At 37.6% G+C, this 21,073-nt stretch overlaps 1 protein-coding gene across 20 annotated transcripts in view; it reads left to right on the top strand.

Moving 5' to 3' along the window:
* FN1 (fibronectin 1) overlaps positions 1–21,073 on the top strand; it is a 76,188-nt gene that overhangs the window by 1,545 nt on the left and 53,570 nt on the right. For all 20 annotated transcript variants that reach the window (XM_008999454.4, XM_008999453.5, XM_035305623.3 and 17 more), the window contains exons 3-13: positions 1,026–1,163; positions 2,459–2,590; positions 3,562–3,699; positions 6,349–6,507; positions 8,732–8,923; positions 9,674–9,853; positions 10,461–10,637; positions 11,746–11,898; positions 13,475–13,603; positions 14,631–14,774; positions 19,023–19,144. In XM_008999454.4, coding sequence (XP_008997702.1) covers positions 1,026–1,163; positions 2,459–2,590; positions 3,562–3,699; positions 6,349–6,507; positions 8,732–8,923; positions 9,674–9,853; positions 10,461–10,637; positions 11,746–11,898; positions 13,475–13,603; positions 14,631–14,774; positions 19,023–19,144 — 1,664 coding nt within the window. The remainder of the gene's footprint in view (positions 1–1,025; positions 1,164–2,458; positions 2,591–3,561; positions 3,700–6,348; positions 6,508–8,731; positions 8,924–9,673; positions 9,854–10,460; positions 10,638–11,745; positions 11,899–13,474; positions 13,604–14,630; positions 14,775–19,022; positions 19,145–21,073) is intronic.

The following is a 21,073-nucleotide window of genomic DNA, read 5'->3' as shown; positions in this document are numbered from 1 at the left end:
TACCTTTGAAACAAAGAAACAAATCTTTCCCAGATTAGTTCCTAGAGTCTTTTTTTTGCTTTCCTTTCCCAAAGTTTTTGATGAGAAAATGAAATATTTTGTGTGTCCTCCCACAGAAAAAAATGCTTATAAAATTTTAATTTATTAGAAAGCAGTCTCAAATCTTTAACTTTATGAGCCAGAAAACGCTTTGGGCACTGTATTGTAAATTGATTTGTCAGTTGCAGTTAACACAACACCACTAGCCACTTCAAAGTTCTCATTCCTGTATGACCATTGATACCTTTCTTGTAAATTATGGCAACTCTGCCAGAGAAGCATTTATGAAGGGAAAATGGAAATAGTAGGATTAACAAATGTCAATACCTGGTGGGAGGTGGGAATCTTCCATTTTTTTTTTTTTTTTTTTGAGACAGAGTCTCGCTGTGTCACCCAGGCTAGAGTGCAGTGGCGTGATCTCAGCTCACTGCAACCTCCGCCTCTGGGCTTCAAGCATTTCTCCTGTCTCACCCTCCCGAGTAGCTGGGATTACAGGCGCACATCACCACACCTGGCTAATTTTTGTATTTTTAGTAGAGACAGGATTTCACCATATTGGTCAGGCTGGTCTCAAATTCCTGACCTCAGATGATCCACCCACCTGGGCCTCCCAAAGTGCTGGGATTACAGGCATTTGCTTTCTATGTGAACCTTTGTTTGACTTCCTGAGTCAGAGATTGGAATCTGAAACCGTTCACAAATCTAGCTCTGTCATAAGTTAGTACTTGATATGGCCTTTCTCTAAGGGCCTGAGATTTCTTTACAATATGAATAATTTACAGAAAATTTGAGAATTTGTCAAGGTAAAAAAAATGGCCTTATTAGAGCCTAGAGTAAAAAATCGGTTTATCTTACTTCATTTTATACTTGTGGTTGTACCATGCTACTTGTAGAATAGAAAAGCGAGTTATCCATTGGAGGGGATTAGTGAACTAGAAAACCTTGTACCTAAGTGAGGCTCACATGGACTTTCCTTCTCCCCTCAGCCGAAGAGACTTGCTTTGACAAGTACACAGGGAACACTTACCGAGTGGGTGACACTTATGAGCGTCCTAAAGACTCCATGATCTGGGACTGTACCTGCATCGGGGCTGGGCGAGGAAGAATAAGCTGCACTATTGCAAGTAAGGAAGACATTCTTTACAATGATGCCAAAATATCATAAATATGAATTTCTGTTACCGTCACTGTCATTTTCTGTTATCCATGACTGGCTATTCCTAACTCTGAGATTTATCCCTGGTGACCAGGTACTCTGAAGTGGTCACCCACTTGGTTCCTGTGTTTCTTAAAGATGGATATGAGCACAGATGGAATCTGTGTTTGATGTGCATGCGTTTATGAGTGTGTGTGTTTGTGTACATAGTAGAACCAAGAGACCTCTTGGGTTCCATTTCAGTAAGACATGCTTAGGCGAGTTGCCCATTTAAAACCACCTGGACATCTTCCAGACAAATCGTGAAGCTTTTCTGCAGTGACTGGAAAGGTGTTCACCAGCCATGTGTTGTCTGCTCTTCTTGTTTGCAATGCAGAGAACTCTTGCACCTCACAGAAACAGCCCAGTTTCTTGGTGACCAGTAGGTTATACCCAGGAAGCAGATGTCACTATTCCTAGGGATAATACAAAATTATTAACCCAATAGTGTTTGCTAAGGAACTTTGGAAACCAGGCTGATTCTCATCAAATTTAGCTAAGGCACTCTTTCCAGTATGATCATTGGGTTACCAATATGTTCTATTAACATGGTATTTAAGTTTTTAAATCCATTCTTTAAACATAAGCCACCTTAAAGGCTTCTATTCAAAAGAGCAAGTCCTGTGTGAATAGGCCCAAACTACTCTCCCCATACGTCATTTAGGGTTTATCCAAGTTTATGGGCAAATCCCAAGAGGCAAGGGTCCATAGTGTTTACAATCTAGTTCAGCTTTTGACTATGCCTTTGGGCTTAACAACTTAGAAAACTACCAGGATTTCCACACTTTATATGTATATGTCTGTTTACTTTCCACCAAAATGACGTTTCTATCCCAAGGTGAAATACAGGCTCTCCATGCTCCCAAAAGCTGGAATGCTATGCCTGACGTGGCCTTTTCACTGTATTAGTCTTAGTCTTAGCCTGATGTGTATCAGTGAAGACCAAGCATCCCAGCCTTTCTTTTCTGCTTAGGACCCAATTTCCTGTCTGGGAAACGAGGATTTATGACTTCTTTGCCATCCAGATTTCTCTGTGGTTTTCCATTGTGTTCTAAGCCAGACACTTAATTGAATTGACTCCAAGTGACCAGACCTGTTAATGTTCCCCCTGTCTCTGATGGGAAAACTTGTCTGTGTTTTTACTTTGGCCAACCTAAGGACCTACTGTGAGTGGAACATGAGACATATATATATATTCTAACATTTGCTTTGTATCTTCAACAGACCGCTGCCATGAAGGGGGTCAGTCCTACAAGATTGGCGACACCTGGAGGAGACCACATGAGACTGGTGGTTACATGTTAGAGTGTGTGTGTCTTGGCAATGGAAAAGGAGAATGGACCTGCAAGCCCATAGGTGTGTGAGTCTTAGGGCTGAGCAAGAGCTAGGGATGTTTAGTTCTAATGTGGGGTTGGACCAGAATCATATTTATATAGATCATAGACCTGAATTCCAATGAGAACCAATAAAGAAATGGGAATTTTATTTGAAATCATAAATAACTATACAATCTGTAGTCTTCTTACAGGAATCAGATCAAAAAGTACTGACCACACGTAGAAGTCTTAACTTTGCTTCAAAAGTGTAAGTTAGACTTGAAAGATTTAGAATGAAGTCATTCCTTTTATCTAATAGCTGATCTTAGATTCTTTCTTGATCAAGATATAATTTATTTGAAAGAAAAAAAAAATGACACTTTAAACACGTTTCTATATGGAATGTCCTGGACTGAAACATGAAATCATGTGTGCTTGTCACACTCTGGTAATTTCTTTTCAAATTAAAAATTGTTGAGCTTCCTTTGGTCTCAGTCCTAAGTTGAACTCTGTGAGTACAAGCCCAAAAGTTTCTGGTTATAAATTTTAATCCATTTACTTATCTTCTGATTTAGAGGCTTTTGTCTTGTGTTGTTTTTGCTTTCTAGTATTTTTTAAATAGCTTTTTTGGTCATTTTATGTAGGCCACTCAAAATTGGTCATTTATAATTAGCATTGGAATTTTGCATATGTAGTCTCCCACAGACTAGATACATACATAGATCCTTGCTACTGGAAAAGCTGGTGGGAAGTTTGGGGCTTGCTGAAAATATGTAGTCCATGTACTTATTAGGAGGATGGAATTTCTGCCTGCCAACTCAGCTTGAGCTTTCTTTTGCCTTGGCTACATGCTGTGTGCTTAGATGCTGGGTGTGTCATTCTTTCTGAACAGAGTGCCACTTAAAAAATATGTGGCTGAATTTTTGCTTACACGCTACACTTTAAATTACAGGGAGCTTGCACAATTCAAAATAACCTTTTCTCCTGTTTTTCTTCCAAATTTCCCTACAGCTGAGAAATGTTTTGATCATGCTGCTGGGACTTCCTATGTGGTCGGAGAAACTTGGGAGAAGCCCTACCAAGGCTGGATGATGGTGGATTGTACTTGCCTGGGAGAAGGCAGCGGACGCATCACTTGCACCTCTAGAAGTATGTTTTCTGTATTTATGTTAGAGATTAAGCCAGGTATTGTTTCCTGGATTCCTAGAGAGAAAGGTAATACTGTGTCACTTAGAACACATCCAGTATACCAACATACTTTGGTAACTTCTGGATGTCAAGAATACTTTCATAACCAACTGATTCTGTATCTTCAAAGAAGACTGCATACATAGAAAAAAGTATTTCAGCAAGGTTCAATCCACCTCATTGCCACTGACATAGAGTTGAGCAAAAGGTTTAGTCTTCCTTCTATGTTTGAAATTTAAATAAAGCACATTCATGGGCTAAATTGATAAAATTTAGAAGTATTGATCCTATAGGTTAAAATGATTTATCTACTCTGGAGTTAAGGATAGTGTCTCTGACCTACACATTTTATTCGTGATGTAAAGAAGCTGGCCTCTGGCATCTTTACTGCTCCTTCTAAGATTATCTTGAGGTCTTAATTATTGCCTTTGAGTTTCAAGGCTCCTTTTTTGAAATTTTAAACTAATAGCAACTATAGAGTTCATTGAAATAAAACAGCCATTAACTACTTGTGTTATAAATAAGTTTAAAAGCAAAGCCAAATAATTTGAACTTATTTTATTTACCTTAAAACATTTAACTGTCGTAACATAGTCATCTCCAAATTCAAATTCTTTGCTAACAAAAAAATAGGTCTCTCATGAAAAGTGGTAATGTTTCTGACCGAAACTTGCTGGTTTATTAGATATTTGGCACTTGAAATGTTATTGTGATCATCAAATTTCCAAGATCTTTGTAGCAATATTTTAGCTTAAGAGAAATTAGATGTCTGATTCAAACCTCATCTATTGTTTAGAACTTTTGGAATAGCAAGTTGGGAAAAGTTTCTTAAAGAAAAGTCATTTATTCCAGAAAATTTTATAAGCACTTAACTTTGTTCAAGGTATTAGAGGGGTGTAGATATGAATTGAACATTAGCCCAGCCTTCAAAGAGCACTTAGGGCGTCAGGGAGATGAGAAAGTTTTATACATATTAATCATCACAAAACACAATATTTAAAGTTTTAATAGAAATACTGAAAGTAGTACTATGGAGGTTCAGGGGATGATAATACTTTTAGGGGAGATTTGGGAAAAAGCTCTAATCAGTAATTATACCTTCATGCAAACCTCTATTCTTGTGTTAGATGGATGTGGGTGTATATTTGTTTGAACCTATGTCAACTGTTAATTGCTTTTTTTTCCTAACCCAGTAGTTGCAACAATATCTGACCACAAAGAACTCAGATCCTCTATACTCACATCATAGCACAGAGCAAAGCTGGATTATAACTTAAATAATCTACTTGCCAGATAAATGGACACATAGACTAATGGTTATTTAGTCACAAATTACCATTTTACATTGATCCCTCTCTTCCATTGGAGTGCTGACACTGACTAATTTGAAGCCATTTTGCTAGTGATTTTTAAATATTGTAGGTGTTGGGTATAGGGGGAGAGAAAAGAACATTTTAGTCAAAAAAATTGTGAATCTTCTGAATTTTTTCTATAACAAATGAAGAAAGAGATATTGCCATCTTTTTATAGCTTGTTTGTAGCAATGGGTGAAGACCCTTTGTGACCTGCTTGCCGTCCCATTATCTTTAGTTTTTTTTTTTTTGAGACGGAGTTTCCCTCTTGTTACCCAGGCTGGAGTGCAATGGTGCGATCTCGGCTCACTGAAACCTCTGCCTCCTGGGTTCAAGCAATTCTCCTGCCTCAGCCGCCCAAGTAACTGGGACTACAGGCGTGCGCCACCATGCCCAGCTAATTTTTGTATTTTTAGTAGAGACGAGGTTTCACCATGTTGAACAGGATGGTCTCGATCTCTTGAATTCATGATCCACCTACCTCGGCTTCCCAAAGTGCTGGGATTATAGGTGTGAGCCACCGCACCTGGCCAGTTTTTGTTGTTTTGTTTTGTTTTTAAGACAGTCTCGCCCTGTCACCCAGGCTGGAGTGCAGTGGGTGTTGTGATCTTGGCTCATTGCAACCTCCACCTTCTGGGTTCAAGTGATTCTCCTGCCTCTGCTTCCTGAATAGCTGGGATTACAGGTGCCTGCCACCACACACAGCAATTTTTTTTTTTTTGTATTTTTAATAGAGATGAGAGTTCACCATATTGGTCAGGCTGGTCTCGAACTCCTGACCTCAGGTGTTCCACCCCTTTTGACCTCCCAAAGTACTGGGATTACAGGCATGAGCCACCACGCCCAGCCTGTTTTTAGTTTTCTAAAGCAAGTTCTCTATTGAAAGGCAGGCCATAGTGATGATTAAGAGAAATTCTGGGAGAACCTGAGAAGGAAAAAGATGGAATAGAATACCAGAGAATGAAGCTAGTCAAAGGAACAGTGTGAAAACAATCAATCAATAAGAGGGTGAAAATGTAGTTTGACAGAGAGATGAAACTAGACTCAACCATTCAGCTCCCTTTCCACTGTAATAAATGTAATTTCATCTTTCAGAAGTGTAATACCTTGCAGCACCAGAGCTGAATATGAGCATATTGCCAAAAAATAGCTATTTTTATATTATCAGGCATAGCTAGCATTCCTTTGTTAAGTTTGAATTGACAGCTTGCCACTCTTGACCTGATGTCTGTATTTATTTGCTTCCTTCGTGACACAGATAGATGCAACGATCAGGACACGAGGGCATCCTACAGAATTGGAGACACCTGGAGCAAGAAGGATAATCGAGGAATCCTGCTCCAGTGCATCTGTACAGGCAACGGCCGAGGAGAGTGGAAGTGTGAGAGGCACACCTCTCTGCAGACCACATCGAGGGGTGAGAGGCACAGGGCCAGCAGGGGCGGGAAGTGGGGGAGCCAGTCAAGAAATATTTCTGCAAATCCATCTTTCCTTTAACATGCCATTTGAAATCATTTGCAGCATTTCAGCTAATAACCTAAGATCATTTACACATTATGGGTGGTTAAAACTTTTTTTAATGTCAGGTTTTAAATTTTTAAGAAAAAAAGTGAAAACGACATGCAGATAAATCTTAGGGGGGAAAAAGCCAGATGTAGCTCCAAAAGATAAAGCTGAGATTTAAAGAATGCTAGCATCATAAAACCTACCATAAATAGATCACACAGACACACATGTACACACACAGACACATACACACACACATTTTGAATATCCAAAGTTCATTGAAAGGGGAATGAGAGTTATAATTAATTATATGACTACTTGCTAGGAAAGGACAAAAAAAAAGTGAATTTGCTTTTTTTTTTTTTAAATAAAGATTGAAATATACTTCCCTGTCCTGACATTGAGCTCTTGTTTTAGTGGAAACCATTCTTTAAATGTGGTTTCCATGCTCCAGCAAACTTTGTTACATTCTATAAAGTAATGTACAAACCTTTTCTTCATAGCATTCAAAATTTCAGAAATTCAGACAGGACCTAGAGATGGGCATGAAAGACATGCTATATAAGCATTCTTTTTAAAAAACAAGTTTTAATCATTTCTGGTATAAGGAAAAGATTTTTGCAACATAAACGTTTCATAAAAATCTGAAGAGAGAAATACGGCCAACAAGGATATACATGCCTCTTATTGTTTTTAATATGTTTTGATCAACTTTTTACTATATGATGTGCCAACATTGTTACATAGCGTCTCAGCCATCCTTTAGTTAAAAATATTAATTGTTCTAATTTTTCTTCTTTTGATGAGTGTCTGTTTTGCTTTGAGCACTTGTGAAGGTGAACAAGATTAGACTTGATAATCTATTTGAAGTATTTGATTATCATCAATAAAACTGCTACTGACCAAAAAAATTATAAATGTCAATCTACCAAAATAGATTAAAAGAGTAGGTAGGAATTAAGTGGGAATAAACACTCTAAATGTTAGCTATTTTTATGAATATTGTCAGTACTGAAAAGATCCCATTGTTGAAAAAGGTTTGAGAAGCAATGGGTTAAACAAAATGGAGCCTGCTCTGCAGAATCTCTGTGTTACTTTACATCATGACTCTCTAAGGTGGAGTGTAAGGGATGGGCACCATGCCTCCCAGTACATTTGACCTTGGGATCTTTTGTCTGTGAAACATCTTTGGTTTCTAGTGTTCAGTGCCACTTAGGGAGGCACTGAATTCAGTGTACCTTTGGTCTAGTATCAGCCCTGATTCTGTTCTGCTGTGGGCCCTGGCCCTCAAGAGAACAGATATCTAAAAGTTGAAAGAAAAGATTGACACATCCTGTTGTGTTATTCTGAAAGGAAAAGTTGTCTTAAGAGGATTGATTGGTTTTAGAAAAAACACAACAGAATCACAAATAATCCTGAGGAGAAATAAAATGTGGAAGGTGAAGGTGACCCCCAGAGAATCCAGGACAGCTGCTAAGGCACCCTCTAATGAGCTCAGTGACACAGAAGAATGAGGATGTGTTGAAGGTAGCTGTTGTATGGAGTGGCAACATGATGTCTGTGATTTGGAAATATAATCCCGGCCAGGCATTGTGGCTTATGCCTGTAATCCCAGCACTTTGGGAGGCCAAGGTGCGCAGATTACCTGAGGTCAGGAGTTTGAGACCAGGCTGGCCAAAATGGCGCAACCCTGCCTCTACTAAAAATACAAAAAAATCAGCTGGGCATGGTGGCATGTGCCTGTAATTCCAGCTACTTGGGAGGCTGAGTCAGGGGAATTGCTTGAACCCAGGATGTGGAGGTTGCAGTGAGCTGAGATGGTGCCACTGCACTCCAGCCTAGGCAACAGAGTGGGCAGAAAAAAGCAAAAAACAAAAAACAAACAAAAAGAAATATAATTCCAGTAGCCCCAGCTGAGCTGGAGGATGGAGACCATTTGGTAGACACTTGTGGATTATTTCCTAGGCTAAATGCAAAAGCTTCTGCCAAATAAGGGGCATTTCTTTCCAGTCCCAGACCAGTAACGACATGGATTTCAGCGTGATCTCAGTGAGATCCTGAAGATCCTGACTGCAGAAAGTAGTGAATTGTCTTCTCTTGCCCAGTTTTGTGACCTTGACTTCTCATGCCATTAGGATCTGGCCCCTTCACTGATCTTCATGCAGCCATTTACCAACCGCAGCCTCACCCCCAGCCGGCCCCCTATGGCCACTGTGTCACAGACAGTGGTGTAATCTATTCCGTGGGAATGCAGTGGCTGAAGACACAAGGAAATAAGCAAATGCTTTGCACGTGCCTGGGCAATGGAGTCAGCTGCCAAGAGACAGGTAGGCATTATTTTTTCAAACAATGGGACTGATGACTTCATTGTTTAGTTTTTGAAGGACAATACATTCATTCAATGTGAAACAAATAAACAAACTTTCCACCCTGTGATAATAATCAGGTTGGCATCTGAAATATTTTCTTCCAATCTTTTTAATTTATGTATTTTCTTTCTGGTCATGGTATCATGGGTACCGATTGTATTGTCTTTATTTGTCTAAAGTGTCACAAGGGTTACTTTCTGAATAATTATCCATATTTAATATTCTAAATCTCAAATTTCAGCAGCTTTGTGATGTAAACATCTTCCAATAACCTAATGTGTGTACTCTGAGCTACAAATATGGTAGTAATTATGGCAATAACAATTGGTACATAATTCTCCCCCCAGAATAGCCTCATATATTAATTTTTATGGCAAAGATATAGTCATACATATTATCCCAACATCCTTAAGCAGCATCCTTAATTGACCTATATAAGTATAGCTTTATAAATAGAGAAACTGAAGCATGGCAGCAGAAGTGGTAATGAAGGACATCAGCAGAATAATTCAGGTGTTGTTCTATCCACAGTAGACGTGGATTCCTGAGTAACGCATTTTGACTGAAATTAACCAGATGATCATCTATACTCAAGGCTTCTTCCTTTGAGGGCACAAGCTCAGCAGCTCACTGAAACCGTAAATAAGCAGCTCCTGGTGAGAGATAAAGCAGCTCTGTTTACTAACCCTCTTTTGATTATGATTGTAGCTGTAACCCAGACTTATGGTGGCAACTCGAATGGGGAGCCGTGTGTCTTACCATTCACCTACAACGGCAGGACATTCTACTCCTGTACCACAGAAGGCCGACAGGATGGACATCTTTGGTGCAGCACCACTTCGAATTATGAACAGGACCAGAGATATTCTTTCTGCACAGACCATACTGGTGAGTGTCCCAAGGGGGAACCACAGCAGTGAGAAACACTTACCTTTCATGCCCTGTTTTTATTTGCCAGCATTCTTACCATTTATTTTGAGGCTGCCCAAGAAGCATCACTTTTGTTCAGTTTGGACTCAAGAGATACAGAGCTCATAATAGCTGAGGATTCTTCCATCGTCCCCAGTGCTGTTGGAAATGACCAAGGGAATAGTCTTCCAGTTCATTGATTTAACACATTAGGATTATGATGTGATTAAAGACACTTGTATTTTGGAATCAGTAGGTGATCCCACAGGGCTGAGGAATACATGGGATGAATGTTTTCATGCCTTAGCTTTTTTTCCGGTTAAAACAAAGTTTTATTCAAAGCTATCATTTAATCTTTTGTTGGGGGTGCTGGGGAAATGATGGTGAGAATGGGATTTAAATCTGTTTTGAAAGTGAAGGTAAATACACTAAGAAGCTTAGAACTATGTTATCAGATGTAGTTTATTTTAAGATAGGCTCTGTGAATTAGCTGCAGAAACCTGGCTCTCTCAGACCAGTAATTCTGTGTCCATTGGAAAGCTCAGTGGTAATCTCTTCCTTCCTTTTTGTGTATTGTTCCTGGCAGTTTTGGTTCAGACTCGAGGAGGAAATTCCAATGGTGCCTTGTGCCACTTCCCCTTCCTGTACAACAACCACAATTACACTGATTGCACTTCTGAGGGCAGAAGAGACAACATGAAGTGGTGTGGAACCACACAGAACTATGATGCCGACCAGAAGTTTGGATTCTGCCCCATGGCTGGTAAGGATGAAGCCTCTGAGAGTCGCTGTTTTTGACAACCATTTAGGGAGTAGAGACCAAAGACTAGTGTCCAGTTTACTTCTATTTCATTCATTAAGACATTTTGAGACAACAGAAACTTCATGTAAAGTGTGTGTGTGTGTGTGTGTGTGTGTGTGTGTGATGTATCATATACATAAGGATTGGGAAGAATACTTAGATAATTATTTATATAATTTTTAAACCTCATAGACATGATTTAATGTCTAAATATAACTACTTACCCATACTTCTGGAAATATGAATTTGCACAGGTTTGTGTTTGTATAGCGTACACAACTGAGTAGCTTACAACATTTAATATATATATTATATATATATGACTGCTCTAGTCACAGAGCTACAATATTGTCACATGATTGTAGTTTGATGGGCATAAGCTCTATCACTTATTAATAAATACCAAAGTGACTAAAATTCACTGTTTTCCAACAGGTAGGGAATCTCACTCTTTTTTCTTTAAAGGTCTCCAGTTTATATAAATGGGGAACAAATGGAAACCAGTACACTTTACTTGTTTTCAAATTTCAAGAATCCTGTAGATTCCCTTTGATTTTCCAGTTGTAGAACCAAGAGCCTGTGCAGTTGACACTGTCAGGTGTGACTGTGAGATGAGGAAACTGCTTACACTTTGACTTCTCTCATTTCAACAGAAGAAAATGTTGAGTTTAGAAGAAAAACCCACTTTTGCTCAAAACTCTATATCCAAACACATCGTTTTTATTTGATCCAGAATAAACTGGAATTGGAAAAGTTATGAAGCAGTAGTCAAGTCCAGGCTTCTAGCACAGCATGAGCCCTTTGTGTGAACGTGTAGGTATTGTCTTAGTTTAACATTCCCTAACCCTTCCTGTAACTATTTTCTATGACATACTTCACGTTTTCTGCCTCCAGGGCTCAAAAATTCAAACCCTTCACCTAACAGCACTTAGATTTCATTGACGTACACAAGGCTTCTTCCCAAGTGAGAATTCTTAGGATGACCAAACTGAACCCATCCTATTACACACATACGTGTTTAGACCTTGTGATCCTTTATCAAGTGCTTTTCTCATCCATTTCCAAACAGCCCACGAGGAAATCTGCACAACCAACGAAGGGGTCATGTACCGCATTGGAGATGAGTGGGATAAGCAGCATGACATGGGTCACATGATGAGGTGCACATGTGTTGGGAATGGTCGTGGGGAATGGACGTGCATTGCCTACTCGCAGCTTCGAGGTACGCTGGCTCATTAATGAAAGCATTTGAGGTGGCAAAGGGTACAGAGAGGGAGACTTTTTTATGAAAACTCGTACTTTGCCAAAAGCAGGAAGAAATATGCAATACCACTTCATTCATTAGTCTACTGCGCTTGGTAAGATGAGCCTTTCAGGCAGCTTGCTAAGACAAGCTGGCACAGCAGTGCTAATGTTCTGAAACACTCCTAGGATGTAAGTACTTAGGCTGAGCCAAAAAGATGACTTCAAAGGTAAAAACAAAACATTTGATCCGTTCAGCTTTAGGCTATGCCACTGGATTCATGTCTAGAAAAGAGAGGATAATTTCTGCAAAGACATGAATACCTTGCTATTCTAAAATCAGATCCTTGCAGATCCAAGTTTGAGGAGACAAATATGTAGGGGACTGACTTCTCTTGTTCAGATTACTTTTTCTCCTTCGCATACAGCGATATAATATGAGGAGGTATCGACTTATTTAAGCTGTTTTAGTTTTCCATTTCTTTGATTTGAAAAGCAATATTTAGGGAGAACTCTGAGCTACTAATGGTGTATGTGGCTAGTGTGTAGATAGTGTTCTGAATTTGTTCTTCTTTTGGGGTGTCCAGTGGGAAAGACCATCCAAGGGTAATAATTACGTGTGGTGTTGCAGAGCTGAAAGAGACCTTAATAACACATACAAGGGCCGGGCGCAGTGGCTCATGCCTGTAATCCCAGCACTTTGGGAGGCCGAGGCAGGTGGATCACGAGGTCAACAGATCGAGACCATCCTGGTCAACATGGTGAAACCCCATCTCTACTAAAAATACAAAAAATTAGCTGGGCATAGTGGCGCGTGCCTGTAATCCCAGCTACTCAGGAGGCTGAGGCAGGAGAATTGCCTGAACCCAGGAGGCGGAGGTTGCGGTGAGCCGAGATCGTGCCATTGCACTCCAGCCTGGGTAACAAGAGCGAAACTCTGTCTCAAAAAAAATAAAATAAAATAAAATAACACATACAGACCCACTCTATATATCAAGAAGCTGAGACCCAAAAAGGGGAAAGTAATTTTCTCAGGATCTCTCATAGTGTGAGCAACAAAGTTGGCCTAATTTATTTTAGCGTAATGAATACCATTGACATTTTATTTACCAAATCTAAATATCTCTTCCCCTTCCCTTATTCCAGAGACCAGACCACCACATCACGCTGGGTGTTAGATAAATATGTTTAATCTTCTTATTTGTCCTAACAAGCAGATATTTAAAAGAAATTATCAACTAAGCAAGAAATTTTCAGAAAGTAAGACATATATTTGTTCAAATATTGACTTTTCACAGGAAGGTGTATTTTACCACATTCTTTACATGAGCATACTGTAACCTCTGCTTCAGTTACAAGTTTTTGGGAGAAAAAAAATTTTTTTGGCAAAAATTTTATTACTGAAAAAAGCTTACTCCATGCTTGTAGGAAAGTTATTTTAGTGGAAATCGTTGATAATTAAGCAGAAGTAGCTGTATGCTTTGAGAAATATAACTTTTTCTTTCATCAGCGGAACTTTAAAAAGTTTCTCACCCACCCACCTGTTTCCTAACCAGATCAGTGCATTGTTGATGACATCACTTACAATGTGAATGACACGTTCCACAAGCGTCATGAAGAGGGGCACATGCTGAACTGCACGTGCTTCGGCCAGGGTCGGGGCAGATGGAAATGTGATCCCGTTGGTGAGTAGCTCCATTTCCCTAGATGAGTTTGCACAGGGGGAATGGTTAGCAAGTTTCAGATGAGAACAGCTGTGTGACATCATGTGACTAAAGTTGGCTCCAGACTTTGATCAGTTGCTTGCAAAGAGCTTTGCAAACTCTTCTCTCTAATCCTGGACCCAAATATCTCGATATTGGTAGTCATCTGTTTTTTGCTGAATTTGGTGATAGATTTAGGCTTATTTTAATTCATTGGAATTTATTCTTTGGTTGAGTATCATAAAGATAGTCCATACTATGAAAAGTATTGTTTTCTTACCAGCTGTGCAACAGCATGAGCAAAGGGTTATGCCAGTAAATATCACCCTCCAAAATACTCTTAAGTTTTTTTGGCTGCCCTTCAAAATAGAACTAAGCAAATAGTGAAGGTTGAGCCTTAAAAGAGCTGTGTTACCAGCACTACAAAGTTTAAGATAATCCATTACTATTTCTTTACCAAAAGAGACCAGTTTCTCACTAAGAAAATAAACTGATAGTATAAGTTGTTTGATATGAGATTGCCAGAGGTGAGAGAGAAGCCTAAGAGGTTTTCTTAGAAGTTGCTCAGCAAATACTCACAGTTAAAGTCTAGTTCATTCATTTAAATGTCAAATTATTTTCTTTAAAATTTGCAGAAGAAAATGAAATTATTGCAGATTTTTTCCTTACGATCCAAATGTTAAGCCAGTTACATTAGTATGGGTAAAAATATCTAATATTTAAAATTAATGTGGAGATTATCAATATACATGGAAATCTAAATCTTTACATGTTTATTTAGAAATATTATCCTTTAGAAAACTAAAAATTCCTCCTAATAGATACTCTTTTTAAACTACAAATTGTCCTGTAAGGTAAAGAATGGGAACAAAATTTTTTTTAACTGCATATATTTGTAAGGACAGTTGCAAATTTCTATTCAAACTAAATGTATGCTCCAGCACTCTGAAATTAAATTCACAGCTGTAAGTCTTCAAGGCTGTTCATTTTTTCCTTGCATGTATTTTAGACCAATGCCAGGATTCAGAGACTGGGACATTTTATCAAATTGGAGATTCATGGGAGAAGTATGTGCATGGTGTCAGATACCAGTGCTACTGCTATGGCCGTGGCATTGGGGAGTGGCATTGCCAACCTTTACAGACTTATGCAAGTAAGTAGCTCTCTTACTGTAAGCTGAGAACTGCCAATGCTTATAACAACAGGGTAGTGATCGTTAATGTTCTCACTCCTAAGTTGGGGTCTCCCCTCTTTCTCACCCTTTTCTCCCATTATTATCTAATAACCAATTGAATTTTTGATTAAAATAATTTTTCTCTCTTCCTCTATCAAGCAAAAGGTAGAAAAGGCTATGAAAATGTTCCTGTCTATAATTTTACTTCTTAACACTATAAAATATTCCATTAGGTTAAGACAGCCTGGCTAATTTCATCTTATATCCATGCCAGGAAATAAAAACCACCAAGTAAGTTATGCTGGGAGTATATTGGGGTTTTATATTATGATTCTTAACAGAAAACCTGCGTAGAGAGATGGCACAAAATGCAACATAGGGTACGTGTTTATTCAACCTGTCGTCTAAGCTCCCTTTGTGTCAGACTTTTCATTTGTTTGATCACTTGCAACCAGGAACACCGTATGTTGGGCCAAAAGTTGAGTAACTTGGTCAACTCTCTGCCCACACAGTTCAAACACTCTGAAATGTTTATTGCTGGATTTTTCCAGGTCACAAAGACATCATACCTACCTGTAGGTGTAATTAATTCATTTGGGGGGAAAATTGCATTTAAATATTCACTGAGTGATTATAATAAAACGTGTTAATCAAACATGAAAGGCTGATTAAAAGGCATCAGTTATTTGAGCAACTGCTGAAGTGCAGTGTCTCCCAAATTCTTCACTAATGTTAGATTTAAAATATGGCCTACATTCAGAAACAAAAAGAGAGTGTTTCAGGGTGTCAGAATCTACATGCAACAGAAATGAAGATTAAATTAACTCTGTGATAAGAGATTCTCTGTGATAGAGAACAAGCTATGGGAACAACTTGGCCAAAGGTGGTATTAGCCAAGCCTCACTCCTCTATTTCCTCATCTGTAATACGGGGAGATTGTAACTGATTACCTTTAAAGTTCCATCCTAAATACTAAACACCCAGATGCACCTTTTCTAGGAACTTGGAAGATTCTGCTTTTCCCAACCCTCAGACACTGTCAGTGCTTGGGAAGATGACTTTGCTTTTGAAGGCTTATAGCACAAATTGACCAACCTCCTAAATTGTATTTCTTGGAGGATTTGGGTGTAAGAACCACTTAATTTTTTGTAACTTAATATATATTTAAATCTGATTGAGGAAGTACTGTAAGTATGTTTGGTTTGTTTGTTTACATGATGCAAATGATGCTTAAATGCTACCATTTAACTTCTGAAGCAATGCTCTGTGGTTTCTATGTTTATGATTGTTATTGGTGTGGTAATTTGCTGAAAATGATTTCCTCCTAAAAGATTGAGAAAGATCTTTGTCTCTCTTAAAATAAGATTTTCCACATAGCTGCTTGCTGGAAGTAATTAGGTGGAGATGTTAGAGATAAAAATCTGGAAAAGAATAAATCCTTCAGTATTGGAGTTTTACATGTTGACCTTATTCTTAGTCTTTAAAAAGGAGAACAGCAAAAGCCCATTGAGCATAGAGGAGATTTAAGAGGGAAGAGATTGGCATTTGACCTCGGATATGCTCTTTGGTGCTTATCTGTATGTCTGGTTTGCTCAGTGATTCGTGTCTGGCATCTAGGGCTTTAAGAGTGTGGTGAGAATAGAGGAACAATGGATTACCAATAGATTGTCTCTGAGCCCTGCTCTGTTTGTTCCTTCTACAGAGAACTTGGTAGAGTTGTTCAAACTAACACAGATAAGAGGCATTTGGTTTGTCAATAAGCAACTAGAAAATCACAGATCTCAGCAAATTAAATAGAGAAAAAAAGGACTGAGTCAAAAAATTATAAATGTTTAACTTCTGCAAGGTCACTACTATTGGAAATTACTCATTTTGACTTTGTTTTAAACTAATTTTAAAAGTGTAGACATTTTTTCCTGGTATCATCTCAATTATTTTCGTGTTAGTTTATTTATATTGGATAAGAGATGGAGTAAAGATTTCACAATGGCAATAGCTAGTATATGCCAATTAAATTAATTTAAAAAGTTATACCAACTACCAGTAGCAAAAGGATTGTCAAAAATTTAAATCTAAATACCATAAATGATGTAATTTTTAACTCTTTGGTCTTCAAAGCATACATAGTATAAGCTAGAGTAATTATACAAAGTATAAGCTGGAGTATAGTGATTAATAGGAATTTAATTAACCTAAGAAATAACTGCCTCAGCGTCTTTACTTCTTGAACAAAAACTGGTAAATTTCATTGCTGTTCAGTCCATTTCCTTTAAAGGTGGGCTCCAATGCAAGGCTAAATTTAAAACGCAGAATTTCAGGCCAGTGCTTGAAGTCATATGAAAGCAAAAGGGGCCTCTGTAGTTTTGCTCCACTTTGGCTGGGGTAAAAACCATTGCAGGACCCTTTTACTTTCCTTTCCCTGCCCGTTTTTATCCTCCTCCTTGTGTCCTTGTGGATGTAGAAATATGATTAGGCTTAGAGATGAATAGTAAAGGCCAATTATGTTGTCTTTCTAAAACTTAATAGGCATTTAACCATCATAAGATCATCCCCCCTCAAAATCATGATTGACAAAACTAAATAAAATGTCTATCAGGTGTCTCTTTTTGGAGGAAATTGTAGTAAGATTTCTTTAAATATTTAAATATTCAATATTTAAATAACCTTATGCCAATTATTATAAATAGGACATGATATTCCTAGCTTTCCTGATTTACATGGAATTAAATAGTCACATCTCCAAAATATTTCTTAAATAGTTGTCTTTAAAAATGTGTTTTTATTTGTACGGATCTTCATAAACAAAATGGGTAATTCAAAGAGGGACGTGGAATTGACTTATGCCAATGGATCAAAACAAACATCCTGTGTGTTCTGTAAAATACATACAACTTTAAAATGAAAAACTGATAATTTTATGCCTGAATTTTGGTATTCATGTGGCTTGGAAATATGTGCACTAAATGAAATTAAGATTCAAAGTATTTGCTAATCTTCAGCCACCTTTGAACTGTTACTGGTGTGGAAGTGAGTATATTGTTCTAGGATTTCTGTATCTATATGAATATCCAAGTTATATATCTTTTCTGCTCAGGAAGCTTTGTTTTCAAAGAGAATTTAACAGCTTAGATAATAAAATTTGAAAATCAATGTATTTTTTACCTAGAAGCTTTAGAAAACTGAAATCTGTTAATAATCTGGCGAAGTGCTTTATTAAACTTGCAGAATTTTGCTCTGTTTGACAGAGTGTCAGGTAGAAATTCTTGAAAAGACACAATTTTTATTTCTAGTAATTTAAACATTGACATCATAAAGATAGTGTTTTAACAAAAGACAGTTTTCTATTCTTCAAGCATAAATTTTCTAGCTATTTCATTATTATCTTAAATAACACTACCTAGAAATTCCTGCTACTTCCCTTATTTTCCTTTTTTTTAAACGAAAGAACTGAAATCATACTTTAAATTTTGTTGATAACAGTGATATACATCAATATATAGAAACACTGAATTTAGTATATACTTCATAAAGTCATTTCTGTTGACAACTGATTTTGGAAAAAAAAAAATTTAATCACTTAATAATTTGATGGATCAATGGTGTAATTTGAGAGTATATTTCTTGAATAAAAATAAAACTAATGTTTTTTCCAAACTGATAGCTTGCTTAGACTGATGAGAAATAAAACTAGGTCTTTAATTATTACCTTTGCCTATTTGTCCAAGATTTTACCCTGATTTAGAAATGTGTTTGTTTTACATCATCTCATATGGCCTTTGAAATGTTGTTTCCTTCTTAGGTAGTAGATTCATTCTTGATGAAAACCTTCAAAAATTAGAATTTGCTTTAAAAGAGGCTCAATGCAATCAGTAAATGAAGTTTATGTTCTGTATTACATTATTTTTGTAGGGTCACTTCACAATTCTCATAATTCTTTGATAATAGAGAAAATAAAAGCAAAGATTTTTTATGAACGTATTTTATTCACTATAAACAACTATGATTTGCATTTCTCATGTGAAAGATAATAATTATCAGCAAAAAGTGGATTTGCTGCCTTGATTTTCGATGTAAATATTTAAAAGACTTATCCCAGATAAGTTTATTATACTCACATTTACGGATAAGCAAAGCTGTTTGTAATGATGACCATCCATGTACACAAAGTTTTAAGCCAAAGTGACTGAATATCCAAGATAATCAAATGTTAAACGTTTTCATTTTCAGGCTCAAGCGGTCCTGTCCAAGTAGTTATCACTGAGACTCCAAGTCAGCCCAACTCTCACCCCATCCAGTGGAATGCACCACAACCGTCTCACATTTCGCAGTACATTCTCAGGTGGAAACCTGTGAGTATCCCGTCCAGAAACCTTGGATACTGAGTCTCCTGACCTTATCAGATTCTGATGGTTTCTTTTTCATTCCCCCCGCTTTTAAGCCAACAAGTCTGTTATCTATTTATTAGCATTTATTATATTTGCTTAGTGAGAAAACAATATGTGGTCAATTAAATTGATATGTAGATTGAAGGGTTTTTGGTTTTGGGTTTGGGTTTTATTTTGTTTTTCTTCGAGGGCAGGGGTTGATATTTGGAAGAATTTATCTCTTTATTTTAAGAAATCTTTTTTGCAAGGACTTAGAAATGATAATGCTTAGAATTGTACTTGCCCAATGCGAGAAGAGAATCTCAGGTTCTTAAATGTCTTACAACCTCATCAAAGGAAAATTACCGGCATCATTTTTATAATTTGAAAAAAAATAGACAATATATTTCTTTTTTGATTCACTTTTTAAGTGATCATTTTTAGAACTTTACTTTTGACCCTCTGAATTTATTTAGATAGAAGGAAAAGAGATGATGGGAGGGAGGTTTAGATGAAGGATGGCAATTGGTTTATTTAAGATATAGCCCTGTGATCTGCTAATGAGAAATGACTAGAAATTAAAGAAACCAAATAAGGATAACATCGGTCTACTTAGCTTTAGTTTCTCTTACTCTCTTAAGCCTTCCCTGTTTAACTCCAAAGTTCATAACTCATAATTTGAGAAACACTGTTTTGAACACAGGAGAAAAAAATGTCCATTTTAAATCACAGCTATTAAATTCCACAATTAAAAACAAACAAACAAAATTTGACCAACCCAGGCAGTTACATTTAAACTCTTTAGGAAAAATTTAAGCTGTTAAAATGATTCTTTTTCTCAATTTCTGAAGCTGAAGGACAGAATTTTTCAGATTTAAAAGGGCCACCTGAGTGCCCAGAAAAATTGGGGAAAGAACCATGTCTAGACACATCTTTGATGTGTTAGAGTTCCAAGGATAAAAAGAAACTTTTAACAGCTTCTGTACTCAGCCAGGTTGTCAATCAAATGTGGGGGCAAAATAACATTTTCAGACAGATTTTAGGCAGTTTATTTTCCATGCATCCTTTTCTTTAAGAGTATTTGTGGATATACTCCAGAAAAACAAGGGTGGAATAAGAAGGAAGTTATGGGGTCCAGCAAACAGTGCTTCCAAATCAGACCCCTGACAGTGGTGGAAAACTTTGCAACACAAGAACTGCATAGCTGGCTTAGAGGGAAGTCAATACAGATGGAACAGAAAGATGGGGATGGGGTTGAGAAATCAGGGATTGAAGTCTCCAACAAAAAAGAGGGACTTTATAGAAAAAGCAGGCTTGGAGAAAATTAATCACAGGGTTAAATATTGCAGTTAAAATAACAATGTGAGAATCAGTTGGAGGAATGTGTAATAAACGCAAATGTGGCCAGGCGCAGTGACTTACGCCTGTAATCCCAGAACTTTGGGAGGCCAAGGTGGGCAGATAACCCGAGGTCTGGAGTTCGAGACCAGCCTGGCCAATATGGCGAAACCCTGTTTCTACTAAAAATACAAAAATTAGCCAGGCATGGGTGTACGCCTGTAATCCTAGCTACTTGGGAGCTGAGGCAGGAGAATCGCTTGAACCCAGGAGGTGGAAGTTGCAGTGAGCTGAGATTATGCCATTACACTCTAGCCTGGTCAACAGAGGGAGAGTCTGTCTCAAACAAAAATCAAAACAACAACAACAAAAACCCCAAATGTATAATAAGGTAATAATTCTTATATGAAGCAAACTAAATTGCGGCAATATTAAGGTACAAAAACAAAGAGAGGAAAAATTCCATTGAGCCTGGATTCAGGAAACTTCAATCCACCTAACAATCATGCTGTTAGACTCATTAAAAATAATATACTCCTAATGCATGATGCGATTAGTCTATAGATGAGTCATGGA

This window comes from Callithrix jacchus, chromosome 6 (assembly GCF_049354715.1).
Source record: "Callithrix jacchus isolate 240 chromosome 6, calJac240_pri, whole genome shotgun sequence".
Taxonomy (NCBI): Eukaryota; Metazoa; Chordata; class Mammalia; order Primates; family Cebidae; genus Callithrix; species Callithrix jacchus.
Note: the sequence above shows the minus strand (reverse complement) of the source record. Positions and strands in the feature narration are given on the sequence as shown.